This window comes from Equus asinus, chromosome 8 (assembly GCF_041296235.1).
Source record: "Equus asinus isolate D_3611 breed Donkey chromosome 8, EquAss-T2T_v2, whole genome shotgun sequence".
NCBI classification, from domain to species: Eukaryota; Metazoa; Chordata; class Mammalia; order Perissodactyla; family Equidae; genus Equus; species Equus asinus.
Genome location: NC_091797.1, coordinates 93,656,579 through 93,674,556, shown reverse-complemented (window position 1 = coordinate 93,674,556; position 17,978 = coordinate 93,656,579). Strand labels below are relative to the sequence as shown.

The 17,978-nt window shown below is 39.5% G+C and overlaps 1 protein-coding gene across 15 annotated transcripts in view; it reads right to left on the bottom strand.

The window, feature by feature from the left end:
- SFI1 (SFI1 centrin binding protein) overlaps positions 1-17,978 on the bottom strand; it is an 89,783-nt gene that overhangs the window by 50,611 nt on the left and 21,194 nt on the right. For 10 of the 15 annotated variants that reach the window (XM_044775544.2, XM_044775543.2, XM_070516411.1 and 7 more), the window contains 3 exons: positions 17,381-17,452; positions 9,088-9,198; positions 7,634-7,728 (listed from right to left, as the gene is read on the bottom strand). In XM_044775544.2, coding sequence (XP_044631479.1) covers positions 7,634-7,728; positions 9,088-9,198; positions 17,381-17,452 — 278 coding nt within the window. Of the gene's footprint in view, positions 1-7,633; positions 7,729-9,087; positions 9,199-17,380; positions 17,453-17,587; positions 17,634-17,978 lie in introns of all 15 variants that reach the window. The other 5 variants (XM_070516415.1, XM_044775548.2, XM_070516419.1 and 2 more) reach the window with 2 other exon arrangements.

Sequence of the window (17,978 nt, the reverse complement as noted above, 5' to 3'; positions counted from 1 at the left end):
CAAAGGTCACCAGGTCTCCCTCTGTGGTAAATTCCATTTTCATTGTGAAAGTCATCACTAATAAAGTAAATTTCTTTTCCTTTTAGAACACAAAAGAAAAAATAAAAGTATGTAAATTATTTTCAAGACACTCCCCAAAATGTGGTGAGCAGGACTATAGCTATAACTTTATATTTCATAGCTGTTGACAAGCCAAAATAGGAGAATTTAACATGTAGCTTTCTCGAGTACCCCAGACCTCAGCAATCAGCACACCTCGAGCAACCAGGACTAATATGCTGCTGTGGTTTAGAGTTTGTGCTCCTGAGTATGACAAGTTGGGTTTCAATATTGACTTCGTCACTTCTTAGCTAAGTAAACTTGCACAAGTTCCTTATCTGTAAAATGGTGCCTCCTTTTGAGGTATGTTTGCAAAGAGTAAATGAGATTATCTATGAAAAGTATCTACAATAAATGCAAGCTGTTATTTTCTGTGTGGAACCCAGGAATCTGCATTAACCACCTCTGCCATGATTCTGATGACAATTTGAGAACCATTCTCCCCTAGGCCTGAAAGTACTTGCAGACTTTTTATTTAGCAGAGCAAGAGTGAATGGACATTCCTTCGTGTCTGTGGGTATGGGCTGAAACAGCTGTCATATGTCAGAAATAACTCTTATCTTAAAAATTCCAGTGACTTTTCCTTCTACTCTGTAGTATAGCTGTATTCCTTGTAACCATAAATAACAATATAAGACAGCAGAATGCACATTCCTCAAGTAAATATGGGACGTTTACAAGATAGAGTATATTCTGGGCCACAAAACAAACCTGAACAAATTTAAAAGAACTGAAATCATACTAAGTTTGTTCATCATAATCAATAAACTAGAAAACCAATAATAGAAGATATAGGAAAATCTCCAATATGAGACTAAACACACTTCTAAACAATCTATAGGTCAAAAAAGAAGTCTTAAAGGAAATTAGAAAACATTTTTTACTGAATGAAAACAGAACTGCAAATATTAAAATCTGTGGATGTAAGACCTGGCCCCACGTCTGAGTGATTAAAGTTCTGCGTGCTCTGCTTCAGCGGCCCAGATTTGCAGGTTTGGATCCCGGATGCAGACCTTACTCCACTCATCAACCACAATGCAGAGGTGTCTCACATACAAAAAATAAAGGAGGAATGGCATGTGCATGTCAGCTCAGGGCGACTTCCTCAGGAAAAAAACAATTTGTGGATGCAGTGAAAGCAGTGCTTAAAGGGAACTTTATAGCAGTAAATGCTTACGTTAGAATAAAAGGAAAGGTCTCAAATCAATAATCTCAGCTTGTACCTTAAGAAATTAAATCGAGGCGCCAGCCCCGTGGCTGAGTGGTTAAGTTGATGTGCTCTGCTTCGGCGGCCCAGGGTTTCGCTGGTTCGAATCCTGGGCGTGGTCATGGCACCGCTCATCGGGCGACGCTGAGGCGGCATCCCACATGCCACAACTAGAAGGACCCGCAACTAAAATAGACAACTATGTACCAGGGGGCTTTGGGGAGGAAAAGGAAAAATAAAATCTTTGAAAAAAAAAAGGAATTTGAAAAAAAAGAAACTAAATTGAATGCCACCAGGGTCACCAAAAACAAAAAAAAGAAAATAAACTAGAATAAGAAGAGCAAATTAAAACCAAACCCTGCAGAAGTGAGACAATAATAAAGATAGGAACAGAAATCAAAGAACTTGAAAACAGAAAAACAAGAGAATATCAATGATTTCAAAAGCTGGTTATTTGAAAAGATCAATAAAACTGACAGAGTTCTAGCCAGACTGACCAAAAATAAAAGACCAAAGACACAAATTACCAATATCAGGAAGGAAAGAGGGGCTACCTCTACAGACTTGGAAGACACTAAATTGTAAGAATGAAATACTTCAAATGACTCTATGCCCATAAATTCAAGAACATGTGAAACGGACCAATTTCTTGAAAAACACAACCAACCTCATTCAAGAACCTGAATAGTCTTACATCTATTAAAAAACTTGAATTCAAAGTTTAAAACACGTCAACAAAGAAAACTCCAGGCCCAGATGATTTCAACTGGAGAATTTTATCACACATTTAAGACACAAATAATTCTAGTTCTACAAATCTGAAAATAGAAGAAAATGAAACACTTCCCAACTCATTCTATGAGGCCAATATTACCCTGAACAAGAACCAGACAAAGACATTACAACAAGAGAAAACCATAAATCAATATCCCTCATAAACACAGATGCAAAAATCCTCAACAAAATATTAGCAAATTAAATCCAGCAATATATAAAGAGTGGCATCAATTTGAGGAATACATGGCTGGTTCAAACTGAAATCACTCTATATACTTCACCATTATCAACAAACTAAAAAAGAAAAGCCACATAATCACCTCAATAGAGAAAAATTATTTGACAAAATTCAACACCTATTAATGATAAAAATGCTCAGAAAACTAGGTATGAAAGAGAACTTCCTTAATTTGATAAAGGACACTTAGAAAAAACCTACAGGGGCTGGCCCCGTGGTGCAGCAGTTAAGTTTGCACATTCTGCTTCTCAGTGGCCTGGGATTCACCGGTTCAGATCCCGGGTGTGGAAACGGCACCACTTGGCACGCCATGCTGTGGTAGGCGTCCCATGTATAGAGTGGAGGAAAATGGGCAGGGATGTTAGCTCAGGGCCAGTCTTCCTCAGCAAAAAGAGGAGGATTGGCAGCAGTTAGCTCAGGGCTAATCTTCTTCTTCTTCAAAAAAAAAAACCCTACAGCTAACATCATACTTAATGGTTAAAAGACTGAATGCCTTTCCCCTAAGATCAGGAACAAGGCAAGGATGTCCACTCTCACCACTCCTGTTCAATATCATATTGGAAGCCCTAGCCAGTGCAATAAAAAGAATTTGGAAAGGAAGGAATAAAACTGTCTTTGTTTACAGACAACTTTCTGCATAGAAAAACCCACGGAATTTATTAAAAAAGCTCCTAAAACTAATAAATGAATTTAGCAAGGTTGCAGGATATATAAGATCCATATGTAAAACCTTAAAACTTTTAGAAGAAAACGTAAGAGAAAATCTTTGTGACTCTGGGTTGGATAGAGGTCTTAGATACAACAAAAACAACAATCCATAAAACAAAAAATTGATATTTGAACTTCATCAAAATTAAACTTTTGCTCCGCAAAAGACACTGTTAAGAGAATGAAAAGATAAGCCACCAACTAGGAGAAAATATTTGCAAATCATGCTTTTGACAAAAGACTTGTAATTAGAATGTATTTAAAAAAAAAAAAAAATCTCTTGGGGCCAGCCCCATGGCCGAGTGGTAAAGTTCCACATGTTCCACTTCAGCAGCCTGGGTTCACAAGTCTGCATCCCAGGTGCAGACCTGCTCCACTCATCAGCCATGCTGTGGAGGCATCCCACATACAAAATGGAGGAGCACTGGCATAGATGTTAGCTCAGGGCGAATCTTCCTCAGCAAAAAAAAAAAGAGGAAGATTGGCAATGGATGTTAGCTCAGAGCGAATCTTCCTCACCAAAAAAAAGGGGTTGGCCCAGTTGCATAGTGGTTAAGTTTCACACTCTGCTTCACCAGCCCGGGGTTTGCAGGATCAGATCCCAGGCGTGGACCTACACACCACTTGTCAAGCCATGCTGTGGCAGCATCCCATACACAAAAAATAGAGGAAGATTGGCACAGATGTTAGCTCAGGGTCCGTCTGCCTCACCAAAAAAAAAACCACTTCTCAAAACTCAACAAGAACACACACAACTCAGTTTATAAGTATAAAAGATCCTGAACAGACACTTCACCAAAGAAGATATATAAATAGCAAATAAGCATAGGAAAAGATACTTAACATCATTAATCATTAGGGAAATGCAAATTAAAACTGCAATGAGACACCGTTACACACCCATTAGTATAGTTAACATTTTATTTTAAATGGCAATGCCAAGTGCTGGTGAGAACGCAGACCAAGAACTCCCATAAATTGCTGGTGGGAACGCAAAATGGTACAGCGGCTTTGGAACATAGTTGGCAGTTTCTTATAAAGTTAAACATACATCTACTATATGATCTAGTAATCCTATGCCAAGATAATCTACCCAAGAGAAGTTCACACGGAAACCTATATATGAATGTTTATGGTAACTTTATTCATAATTGTCTAAAACTGGAAACAACCCAGATGTCCTTCAACTGGTGACTGGATAAACAAACCTTGGGACATCCATACAAAAGAATACAATTCAGCAAAAAGAGAACTACCGACATATGCAACAACTTGGATGAATCTCAAATGCATTATGCTGAAAGAAAGAAGATAGAGTCAATAGCTATATACATGATATTCTAGAAAGGAAAAATCTATAGTGATAGAGAACTGATCAGTGGTTTCTAGGAGTCAAGTATGGAGGGAGGGTGTTACAGAGGGTTAGCACAAGGGAATTCTATCAGGAATGATGGAACTGTTCTCTCTCTTGATCGTACTGGTGGTTACATAACCATGCATTCATCAAAAATCACAGAACTGTATACCAAAAAGAGTAAGTCTGTGCGTAAACTAAAAAAATAAACAACAAGGCAACATAAGTCACTTACTAGCTAAATACTGAAACAATGCATCTGGTGCTGTAACTAAGGGGCCTGGGTAAGAGCTTCTTAAATTTTGGGAGCACAGACAAGGGAAGAAAGAATCCACTGTGCTGGAAGGAGATGAAGGAAAGCTACATGGGGAAGGTGACATTGAAAATGAGCCCAATGGAGGAACTGTAGGGGTAAAGATGGAAAGATATGGAAGTGCACATTCAGTCTGGCAAAGGCGTAGGGTGTATGGGAAGGCACAGCAAGAGAGCAGGTGAAGACTTTGCCTGCTGTACCAAAGAGTGTTGACTTAATTCTGGAAGCAAAGAGGAGTCAAACGAATTTTTATGCACAGGAGTGACATGATCTTATCTATGCCCTAGCCCTCCTGTGTACAATGAGGAGGAGGAGAAAATAAATGCAGGGAGATGAAAGAAGAAGTACTTAGTAATACTTTGGGAGAAAAAGAGGATTAATCTCAGGCAGTCGCAAAGAAAAGAAGATGAGTGCAGGTGACACCTCAGAGGGAGGTATTATAAAAGTAGGTAGCTGAATGATATGAGGCATGAGGAATGGACAAGCCATTCCTATGTAAGGCTTCTCACTTTGCCAGGAAAAGTAGGAGCAAGAGCACGTCTAAATGGGGGGGAGTGGACAAGTTGTATTTGTGACTTGCTGAGTTTGAGGTGCCTGCAGGGCATTCATGTGGAAAGGCTAAGAGGCAGCTGCTAATGAAGGCTGCATTATCATTTTGAAACTTAGTGCCTTTTTCCCTTAGACTCCCCACATGGGTTTCTGGGCTCAACTCACAGAGAAACCAGACACTGACCAGAGCTAAAGTGGCCACAAGATCACTAAGGGGCAACCTGGGCAAAGCAGATCAGAAGCGAGCAACACAGACAACAGTCCCAGGCACCATGGGAGAAACACTGCCCGCATGCTGCACCAGCAGGGCAGGAACAGTCAGTTCACACAAATTGTGCTTAAATGAGTTGTAGGTGCCAAAACCATGCCATATGGAGAAAACCACAGAGTTCTGATCATACAGGAGTCCCCACTCAGAGATCACATATTCTGGAAAATATGAAATGGAATAAAAAAAAAATCTTCCCTTTGACCTAGAATAATTCTCTGTCAGAGATAACACGCTCATTCTTCCCAAGAGCTTCTGCAAAAGTAAATGTGGGTTCTCAGTAAACTAGGAAAAGAGGGAGATCTTCCTCAACTTGATAAAGAATATTTACAAAAAACCTATATCATATTTAAGGGTGAGAGACTCAAAGCTTTCCTACTAAGATCAAGTACAAGGCAAGGATGTCCCCACTCCTTTTCAACATCGTACTAGAAGTTCTAGTAATGCAATAAGACAAGAAAAGGCAATAGAAGATACACAGATTGGAAAGGAAGAAATAAAATATCTTTGTTCACAGATGACATGATTGTCTACGCAGAGAATCCAAAAGAATCAACAAAAAACTCCCAGAACTAATAAGCAATCATAGCAATGTTGCAGGATACAAGATTAATATACAAAAGTCAACTGCTTTCCTATATCCGAGCAGTAAACAAGTGGAATTTGGAATTTAAAACATAATACCATTTACATTAGCATCCCCCAAAAATGAAATACTTAGGCATAAATCTATCCAAATATGTACAAGATCTATATGAGAAAAACTGCAGAACTCTGATGAACAAAATCAAAGAACTAAACAAATAGAGAGATATTCCATATTCCTGGATAGGAAGACTCAATCCATGAAAGAAAAAATTGATAAGCTGGACTTCATTAAAAGTAAAAACTTCTGCTTTGTGAAACACAATGTCAACAGAATGAGAAGACAAGCTATAGCGTGGGAGAAAATATTTCCAAAAGACATATCTGGTAAAGGACTGTTATCTAAAATATAGAAAGAAGTCTTAAACCTATCAACAAAAAAAGAAACTCGATTAAAAAATGGCAAAAGACCTTAACAAACACCTCACCAAAGAAGATATACAGATGACAAACAAGCAGATGAAAAGATGCTCCATATCATGTATCATCAGGGAAATGCAAATTAAAACAATGAAATTCCACTTCACACACATTACAATGGCCAATATCCACAACACTGACAACACCAAATGCTCATCAGGATGAGGAGCAACCGGAATTCTCATTTACTCCTGGTGGAAATGCAGAATGGTGCAGCCACTTTGGAAGACAGTGTGGTGGTTTCTTACAAAACAGCATACTCTTACTATACGATCCAGCAATTGCAGTCCGTGGTATCAACCCAAAGTAGTCAAAAAATTAATTGTGCAGAAAACTTTTGTGTAGAAAACTTTCCACACAAGAACCTGCACAAAGATGTTCATAGCAGCTTTATTCATAATTGCCAAAACTTGGAAGCAACCAAGATGTCCTTCAGTAGGTGAATGAATAAACCGTGGTCCATCCAGACAACGGAATATTATTCAGCACCAAAAAGAAATGAGCTATCAAGCCATGAAAAGACATGAGGGAACTTTAAATGCATATTTCTAAGTAAAAGAAGCCAATATGAAAAGGTTATGTATGATTGCAAATATATGACATTCTGGAAAAGGCAAATCTACGGAGACTCTAAAAAGATCAGTGGTTGCCAGCAGTTGAAGATGGAGGCAAAGATGAATAAATGGAGCACAGAGGATTTTTAGGGCAGTGAAAATACTCTCTGATATCATAATAATGGATACATGTCATTATACATTAGTCCAAACCCACAGAATGTACACTACCAAGACCGAATCCTAATGTAAACTATGGACTTTGGGGAACTATGATGTGTCAATGTAGGTTTGTCAATTGTAACAAATATACCACTCTGGTGGGGAATGTTGACAACAGGGAAAGCTGTGCATGTGTGGAGGTTGGAGACATATGGACAATCACTGTACCTTCCCCTTAATTTTGCTGTGAACTTAAAACTCCTCTAAAAAAAAGTCTTAATAAAGGAAAGAAAAAGTAAATGTGGGCATTTTCTTTAGACATGCATTTCCTTTTCTCACCATGATCCTCAGATTTCATGTACTTGTTCCTCATCTCCTGCTGCTGATGCACATAGGTCTTCCAGGTCTGGAACATCAGGTTGTACAAGTAATATCTGAGGAGTCAAAAAAGCAGATGGCATTTCTTTAAAACAAAACAATTCCTAATCTGACAGTCCCAGTCCATTCCATACTCAGAAGAAATTAACAGGGACACTTCTGACACAAAAGAGGCGTATCAACATCCTAAGCTAAAATTTCATTTCCTGCAATCACAGGGAAACCTATTTTCCTTCAGGGAGAATAGTTCTCCACACCTTACAGTATCACTGAGGGAAAAAAGCTTGATTACTCCCAGAATAACTCAGCATCCACAAAGCTGTGATGTTTAGAATGACAGTCATATCTTAATCATCCACATCATGTAAAACATTACTTCTCCCCTGCATGAAAACATGGTCAATACCACTTTTTCCTTTGTCTTTTCCTTCTTGATACATACACTACACACATTAACACTGTCGATCCCTCCATATTTTCACTATCCCATTTCCTAAGATTTGATTTCATACTCTATCAGCTATTAGAACTATTCAATATCTATATTTTATCTGAAATATCCATAAATCAGAAACCCTATCCCAAAATACCTAAATACAGAGTGATTATAATGAGTGAATACCATTTTAAAGACATAAGACATACTTATTAAATGATAAAATATATTTATTAATTATTATATTAAATATGACATTTATTTTTTGAAAGGTCTAAAAATGTGTATTTGATATAATTCCCAATTTTTACTTTTTCCTCCACCTATCCCTGGGAATATGAATGTCAAGGATTAAGAGTGTTTTCTTTCTATTTTCTTTCTTTCTTTCTTTTTTCTGCTGAGGAAGATTAGCCCTGAACTAACATCTGTGCCAATCTTCCTCTATTTCGTATGTGGATTGCCACCACAGCATGGCTAACGAGTAGTGTAGATCCATGCCGGGGATTCAAATCCATGAACCTGGGCCGCCGTAGCAGACCGCACTGAACTTAAGCACTATGCCACGGGGCCAGCCTGTTTCTATTTTCTTAATGTCCTATATTGGGCATATATTTTCTCCTATAATCCATATAAATTAAAACAACTTATTATTTTAAAAAACAGAATACTCTCAGAATTAGAAATGATAGAGAAGTGAGAGTCAGTGAGAAAACCCTATTCAAATCATTAGGGTGACCAACACACCATGGTTACTTGAATTAGAGGGGTGTCTCTGTGTGTGCACTTGTGCACAGGTGCACTCACAGGTGTGTGCGCTTGGGTTTAATTTAGGACTTTGATCTTGCTTACTCTAAAATGAATTTGAAGAAAAACAGAAAATGATTAAAAACTTTTCTCCTTTTGACCAGAAACATGCCAACAAGTAATTATTTGATAATGTGTATCAGTAAAATCGAAGTAATATAACATGAAATCTGACCTGTAGTGACAGTCAGCTCGAACACAGAGTTTCCACTCTCGATGGAAAACCCACCAATCTTCTTTCCATTCCTCAAAGACCTTCCGTAGTATTCTCTGCTCATAGTAAAGCCTAGGGCAATGAAAAAAAATCAGGGAGAGGTATACGGTGATGCTGGAGCTGACATCTAGTCCCAAATCCCAGTTTCATATTGCCACTGCATTCTCAGAGAAAAGTGTGGCTCACTATTTAGTAACACAGTGTGACTCATTATTTGGTAACAGTAAAATAGATTAAAAATAGACACATTTAACTTTTTCAGATCAAAACCTTAGGGCTACTTAAATTGGAAATGGAGCTAAAAAATTTCATACTACAGATCTTACCAACTAAAGATGTTAAAGCAAAATAAAAATCTGACTTTTCAGGGGCTGGCCCCGTGGCCGAGTGGTTGAGTTCACGCGCTCCGCTGCAGGCGGCCCAGTGTTTCGTTGGTTCGAATCCTGGGCGTGGCGGACATGGCACTGCTCATCAGACCACGCTGAGGCAGCGTCCCACATGCCACAACTAGAAGAACCCACAACGAAGAATACACAACTATGTACCGGGGGGGCTTTGGGGAGAAAAAGGAAAAAATAAAATCTTAAAAAAATAAATAAATAAATAAATAAAAATAAAAATCTGACTTTTCAAATACCATGAGTTGAGAACTATCATTTTCAATCTTTTTCATTCACCAGACTAAAAAATTTTTTTTTTTTTTAAGATTTTATTTTTTTCCTTTTTCTCCCCAAAGCCCCCCGGTACATAGTTGTATATTCTTCGTTGTGAGTCCTTCTAGTTGTGGCATGTGGGACGCTGCCTCAGTGTGGTTTGATGAGCAGTGCTATGTCCACGCCCAGGATTCAAACCAACGAAACACTGGGCCGCCTGCAGCGGAGCGCGTGAACTCAACCACTCGGCCACGGGGCCAGCCCCCTAAAAAATATTTTTGATTAGTAAAAAGTAGTAGCTACACTTCTCATTGACATACCTAGGAGATTAAAAGTTATAAAATGAGCAGATGCCTAAAGGTGTTCCTAATACCTAACAGGAACAGAGCATATTAGTTTAACTGAAGTCCACCAGGGGGTTATAACAACAAAAGATAAAGAAGAGAAAATAAAGAGGGTAAAAAGGTAATAAGAAAGAAAACAGAATAGCAGTGACAGATTGTGTTGACGCTAACAAAGCACACTGTCACGGTGGCTGATAACTTGAGATCTCTGGTCCTGTCAACCACTTTCAATTTCCTTTCATGGTTCTGCAGGTTAATATTATGTCCTCATCCTCACCTACTTATAGTTTTAAAAAACTGGCCTGCAAAGAAACATATGGGGAAATTTACCTATTATTCTTAATAATAAAAAAAGAGAGAAAAAAATACCACAAACGCCCAATAAAACAGAACAGGTTACATTCAATCAGTGTCACACAGTCATTTTTTATGACTGAAGTAGTGCTAAAGACACCGAAATGGAGAGATGCCCAAAAAAGTTGGTAGGTGAAAAAATGAAGTTACCTCATGGTTTGTATACTATAATATGATACCATTTTTAAAAAATTAATAATTTTTTTTTGTGAAGAGAGCAAATCCTAAGAGTCTTTTTTTTTTCCTTTTTTCTTTTCTCCTTTCTTAATTAATATAACATACACCAAATATATATACATAAAATGTATGCACACACATACATATTTGTATATATACATATAAATGTGTGTATGTGTATTTACATATATAAATGATTATATTACACATGTTAAACGTCTAGAAAGATCTCCAGAATACCATAGTATTACCAGTGGTTCTCTCTCAGGTGGGATTATAGGAGACTAGTGTTTCCTACATTACACATTTCTGTAGCTTGAAAGCTTTTTTAACAACAGTTTTGTTCATAATTGTTAAAAATTTTAATGGAAAAGAACCACTGCCATTTGCACATGTACTTCCTTCTACTATCTACTTTTTATCCCTCTACCTCCTTCCCTTCCCAAAACCCCACTAAAATAATAGCAAATACATTTCAAAAGGTGTAAGCCCATAAAGACAAGGAGAATAAGAACAACAATGATAGAAAGAGATGTCAACAAATTTTAGATGATGGAAAGCAGGCAGGCAAGTGGCAACTGAAGCAAGAGATCGGAGAAGGCATAGGACTAAGTGGTCGGGGAGTCAGGAAGCAACCAGCTGGTGGCACAGACCCCAAAAAGGTGTGGGGACGAGAGGCATCAGGAAGAGGGGAGCCCTGGGTGAAGACGAAAACACAGGATAGTTCCCAAGCCTGTGTGTAGGAAGCAGTTAGGCCTCTGGATCCTGTTTCTCACCCAAGCAGAGATTCATGCTTATCTCTGGAGAGGCTGAACCAGAGGGGCACTGGACTCTAGAATCCAGGCAGAGCTCTGGAGAGGGTCCTAAACTGAGAGTCTACCTACTGAACAGTGAGGCCTACACTCCCTCTCCTCTGCTTGCAACCAAGCTTATAACCACCCTACTCCAGAAGGCGTTTGGAGGATTCCTCTGCTCTGTGGAAAACCGACCAACCTAAGGAGAAAGGCCTTCAGACACTGACAGCTGGAGGTGCCTCAGTGAAAGCGTCTGGTCTCTGCTTTAAAAGCCTGAAGTGAAGCCCTCGTACAAGTCCCTATGCATACATATCAAAGCTTCTAAAATTAGCGTTTTAATGCCTAATTCAAAGATGAACAGACAATAAAAGGACCTCTTGACATTTGAGGGAAGGTTCCAACATGAGGCAGTGAACACATAGAAAGCAGAAGCTCAGAAGAAAGAGACAATAGGAGCAGACAAAAATCTTAAACACAAACAAATCACTACATTATCCTCAAAAAATTATGAGTCTCCAGGATTCTGTTTTTTAATAAAAGAAACATTCACAGAACAAAAAAGAGCTCTTGCAAATTAAAAATGTGACAGCAAAAAGGGAAAAAAAAAAGATCCACAGACAGGTAAAACAAAAGTTAATTGACCTTGTAGGCCACAGTAAGGACTCTGGCTTTTACTCTCAGCAGTACAGGAAGCCCCACAAGGTCTGAGCAGAACAGTGATGTGACGATTTACTCAGACCACTGTTGAGAAGAGATCAACTAGGGGCAAGGCTGAAAGCAGGAGACTAGTGAGCAGGTTAGTGGAGTCATTCAGGGGAGAGATGATGACAGCTTGGACCATAGTGATAGCAACTGGAGGCGCCGAAAAGAGGTTGGAGTCTGCATATATTTTGAAGGTTGAATCAATATACTTGGCATATGGCATTTTAAATTGGGGTGTGAGAGAACAAGGGGAGTCAATGATGACTCCTAGGTTTCTGAACTGAGTACCTAGAAGGATGGGAGTTTCCATTAACTAAGAGGGGAAAGACTCAGCAGGGAGGTTTGTGGGGAAGATTCAGATTTTGGTTTTGGACCTACTGAGGTGTGACGTCTATTAGACACACAGTAGAGCTGTCACATATGTAGCAGTCTAAGTTCGAGGGAGGGGTCTGGGCTGGGTGTGTACCTTTGGCAGTCATGATGAGATTTGATGAGATTGCCACGTTTGTGAGGTAGATAGAGAGCCAGCGCAAGGACTGAGTGTGGGGTATTTAGATGTGCAAGAACCAACAAAAGAGTGTTAGAAGGAGCAGTCAAAGACGTATAAAGAAAACTAGGAGAAGACGGTAACCTAGCAGCTGGGAGAGGAAAGGGCTTCTTGAAGAAGGAAATGATGGACTGTCTAATGCTTGGCAGGTCAAGTGAGTTTAAGAATTCACCACTGATTTTAGCAAATTTAGTGACCTTAACAAAAAGTTTTGGTGCAGCAGTGGAATCCAAAGCCTCAGGGGACGAATTTAAGAGAGACCACAACAAGAGGTGCTGGAGACATTGAGTATGGCCAGGAGATTCGATATAAAGGAGAACGAAGAGTTGGAGGCCTAGCTGCAGGAAGAAGCAGGGTCAAAGAGAATTTTTTTTCCAGGACGGGAAAAACAACAGCATTATATGCTAGCACAAACAATCTAGTAAAGAGGGAAAAATTGATGATGCAGAAAAGAGAAGAAAACTGAGAGTGATGCTCTGGAGTAGGGGAATATAGTGCAAAAGTCAAGAATCTTCCCACAGATGAGAGCAGAGACAGTTCATCTGCCTAACAGATGACAGGTTACATGGCAACAGATGCTGGAGGTGGGGAGATGTATTGGAGGGAGCTTGTGGAGGTCTCTTTAGTTGTTTCTCTTTTCTCCAGAAAATAGGAAGCGAGGCCATTAGCTAAAAATGAGGAGGAAGTACTGATGAACTAAATGCTACAAATGAACAAGACTGTTTTATCTATTTCCCAAATTTGCCAAAAAATTTTTCTCAGATCTTCTCTTCAAAAAAACAGATGACTACCTCCTATTTAAGACTGCCTTATATACAGACACGTACTGTATTATTTTTGACCTACTAATTCAATGGTCATTTTGGTTCAGTTTATTAATGACAAAACAACTCCAGTTTATAGAAGTTAAAACATTCTCCAAGAACATAAAAGTATTATTCTACAGTTTCTGGTATGATATCATTCCTCTCTAACATTCCTGAAAGTGAGAAATAAATAATTCAGTATGGAAAAGAACAAAAAAAGCAAAGATCATAACCAAAGTAACAAATAATCCATTTTGCAATTTGAAAACCACCACCCCATCACAAGTTTCTAAGTCAATGGAAACACAGTATAGAATTCTAATTCTGATAGATGCTTAGAGAGCAAATGTTCTCACTCTCACTTTACAATTTGAGAAACTGAGGCCCAAAGCCATAACTTATCCCCAGATCAAGCAATTAGCTAGGGTCTGGGTTAGAACCCAAACTCAGGCCTCCCAAGTTCCATTCCAGGATTCTTTCCTCTATGTCCCGCTACCACTCAAGAGCAAAGAAAGTAAAAGAATATGATGTGAATGTTTTAAAGCAGCGTGGCAGACATCGGTCACTGTTAACCCAACACACACTGCCGAGCCTTTGCTTCCTCACCAGCATTCACTCCAGGGGATGGAAAGGCTGCTTTGCCAACCTCTGCTGTAGCTGAAGTGGCCAGTGACATAGCTCTGGCCAGTGAGGCAGAAGCAGAATGCAGCTACGGGTTTCTAGGATAGTTTTGCTTTCCTGATAAAGAGACAGATTGAGCTGACACCACCCGTCCCCCGTTCTTCCTGTGTAAAGCTAGGACAGTCATCTTGCAACTATGCAGTGTGTCACCTCTGAGGACAAAGGGCCAATATAATAAGGATGATGAACTAGAAAGCTACTCAAAGCTTGAGCCTTTGATGGCATCAACGAACAGCTGAATCAATACCAACCTCCAGACTGCTTGTGAGAAAAAGCAAATCTCAATTTGTGTAAGCCATTGTCAGACTTTCTCTTACTTGGAGTCAAATGTACTTCTAACTAATACATTCAGCATTTCCCAAGTACTTGGAATATAAGTAGGCATTATTTGAAAAGATGTTTCCAGTTAAATATGGGTCAAATATAATTTAAATAAACTAAGTAGGAAAAGGATTTGAGGAAGATAGTGGGGCAGCAGTATAGTTTTTCAATCTCTGAAGCCCCACAGAGCAACCATGAAGCAAAATCAAAAACTCATGTATCAATTATAACAAAACTACGTGACAAGGTATCCCCACAAATCCAAAATGCAAGCAGGTAATGAAAGACCACCCATAGTCAAAAGACCTGCATGGTACAGGAGGAAGGAGGAGCAATGAGGGTGGTATCTGAGGAACCGGAGAATGGGAAAACCTCAAAACAGACAAAAAGTCATCACTGGAAAATGCAGAAGCCCAATTCCAGACCAGTAGCTGAAACGGAAAGTGTGGTCCTATTACCAAGGCTCACATACAAAGAACTGAAACAGCTGGAACAGCCCAGCCCCTATCGTCTAAAAACTGACCCGCCAGGCTCCCTTCTGAGACAGGGCTTTCTTCTGAGGAGAAATTTGCTGGGAGTAGAATGGAAACTGAGCAGGAGAGAGACTATAGCGACAAGGAAAGAGAGGATCAGACCAAGTGTGGTAAGGAGACAGAACCCAGACATCCCATAGATGCCACGAACACTACAAAAAAGACAGAAGAGGGAGCTCTGTGAAACGGGGAAAGCTTAACTGACTGCCTCACTCTAAAAGTTCAGAAAACTTAATTTCACATAAAAATGAGCAACAGAAAAGTATCTGAGGTCAAATCCTATACAAAGTTATTGTATGAGAAAAGAAAAGCAGCAGAATAACATGCCTACAGACAAAGAAAGTATGACAGAAAGATGTGCCCACAAAACAGAAACAAACAAACAAAAAATCCCCTATAACCTACTATCTCAAAATAAGCTAAAGGACTTTAAGAAAATGAATCCATGCCTGGGCATATCTCATTAAAGTCTTTGAAAACTAAGACAAAGAATGAATCTTCAAAAAAGCAACAATTAGTCTAACAGCTTACAAATGGAAGCCATCAGACAATGGAATATCTTCAAAGTGCTGAGAAAAAAACTGGCAAGCAAGATTTCTACACCTAGTGAAACAGCCTTCAAAAACAAAGGTGAAGGGCCGGCCTGGTGGCACAGTGGTTAAGTTCGCACGTTCTGCTTCTCAGCAGCCCGGGGTTCATTGGTTCAGATCACAGGTGCAGACATGGCACCACTTGGCAAAAGCCATGCTGTGATATAAAGTAGAGGAAGATGGGCACGGATGTTAGCTCAGGGCCAGTCTTCCTCAGCAAAAAGAGGAGGATTGGCAGGAGTTAGTTCAGGGCTAATCTTCCTCAAAAGAAAAAAAAGGTGAAATAAAAACATTTTTAGACAGACAAAATCTTAGAGAATTCATCACAACTAGACCTACTCTAAAGGAAATGCTCAGGGATGTTCTATGACAGAATGAAAATAATCACAGATGGAAACCTGGAGATGCAGGAAGAAAAAAAGAGCAACAGAAAGGGTAATTATGTGAATAAACCTAAATGAATATTGGTTGTATAAAATGAGAAAAATAATGTTTTATAGATTTTAAAATATAAACAAAATTAATACACATTACAGTAAGGGCATATAAGTGGGACGGGGGCAAGGAGAGTTAGTGGTCTAAGGACTTTGCCTCATTTGGGAAGAGAGCAAAGGAACCAATTAACATTAGATGGAGAAATTAAAGATACATGTTATATTTTTTAAGGCAGTCAGTAAAAGAATAAAAGATATAACTTCTAAGCTAATGGGGAAAAATAAATGAGTTACTCAAATGAATAAGAAGAAACGAAACAAGAGACTTCTGATAATGGCAAACTAGGTAATTCAAATCAATTCTCCCACTGAGAACAAGAAAAGCAGGACAAAAGAAAAATTTATTTGAAGGCACTGAAGAGCTACTACCGCAGTGAAGAAGGACAGGGCCAAAGTCCAGGAGAAGGAAAAGCAGAGGTGAACTCTGCCTAGTAGCTGCTGCTGGGATGGGCCGTTGCCACATTGGGAGCTTCACTGGTAAAGACTCACAAAGGAGATTCACAAAGGAGACACACAAAGGGCCTCCCACAAAGAAAGACTTCAGAAAACACACGCAGGCCAAGTGTGCTTGAGAGACCTTGAACCAAGAGGCATTGGGTAATGTTCCAGGTTAGGAACACTGTCAGAAAAATGAAACAGGAAAGGTTGTAGGTCAGGGAAGAGAGGAGGAAGTGAGAACCTGTAACGTTTCCGTTTTTAAAAAACGTTTACATTCTCAATGGTTGCCAACCCTCCCTCTGAAACACACCCCACACTGGGCCCTTCTCTCCCACTGCATCCTGTACAGTATCCCTGACCTTGGTGGCTCTCCCTGCAGTCCACTCTGGGCGCTGCAGCTGAAGTGATCTTAACCAAAACCGCAGCAGCGTGTAGCGGCCTACACAAGTGAAACCATGGCAGAGCAACTTTCTCGACTAAAATTTCACTTCCCTTGCCAATGCCAAAATTCCCCAGGTTCTGCCCTAGATCCAGCCAATTTATCAGTCTCACCAGTTCCCTGAAAGAGCTCATTTACTTCTCCTGGGCAAATGCTTTTTTTCCCAGAGGGTCTGGTTTACTTAAGATTCTTTCATATACTCATTCAGTCAAACTAATACACGTTAAGGTACCATTGTATTATATGCCTGCTGGAGGCTCAAGAGGCGCAGGGAAGGAAGGTAACACATGCTACAAATAATGAAGGTTATATATGGGCTTAATACAAAACAAAAACCTAGAATGAACTCAGCAGAAGCTTGATGTTCTGAGCTAATACTACCTGGCTTTAGAGGGAAATACTCTTCCAAAAGTCATTCGAATCCACAAATACAAGAACTTTCTGGCCACACATCTGAAAGAAGGAAAGAAAGGATATACACATTTTAAAACTCCATTTGGCTTATGTCATCAATTTTCTGGAAAGGAAAGGGAAACTTTAAGGTCCCCGGGGGAGAAATGCCAGTATGAGTCAAAAGGTGAATCATACCTGATCTTGCATCAACCAGAGCACAGGATGGGACAGATTTATAAAGCTAAAATCAAGCAGACCATTTTCTTTAAATACTTTCAACATAAAGTATTCAGTCAATGAAGATTTCAGAGTTGAGAAGAAGAAAGTACATGATAACGCTTTTGTTAATATCCTTCTTCCTGCTTAAAACATCTGGCAAATGCCCACCTACCCATCAAGGCTCATCTTCAATGCCTGCTCCTATGTGAAGCCTTCCTGGACCTTCCCCAACCCAAACACAGTGAGTTGCTTTGTACTCTCAGCACTCTGTCCCTGGTGTAATGTTATGATACTAAATCATAGTAATCGGCTCGCAGGGTGCCTGTTGTTCCCTCTGCACTGTGAGCCCCTGAGAACAGGAACCATG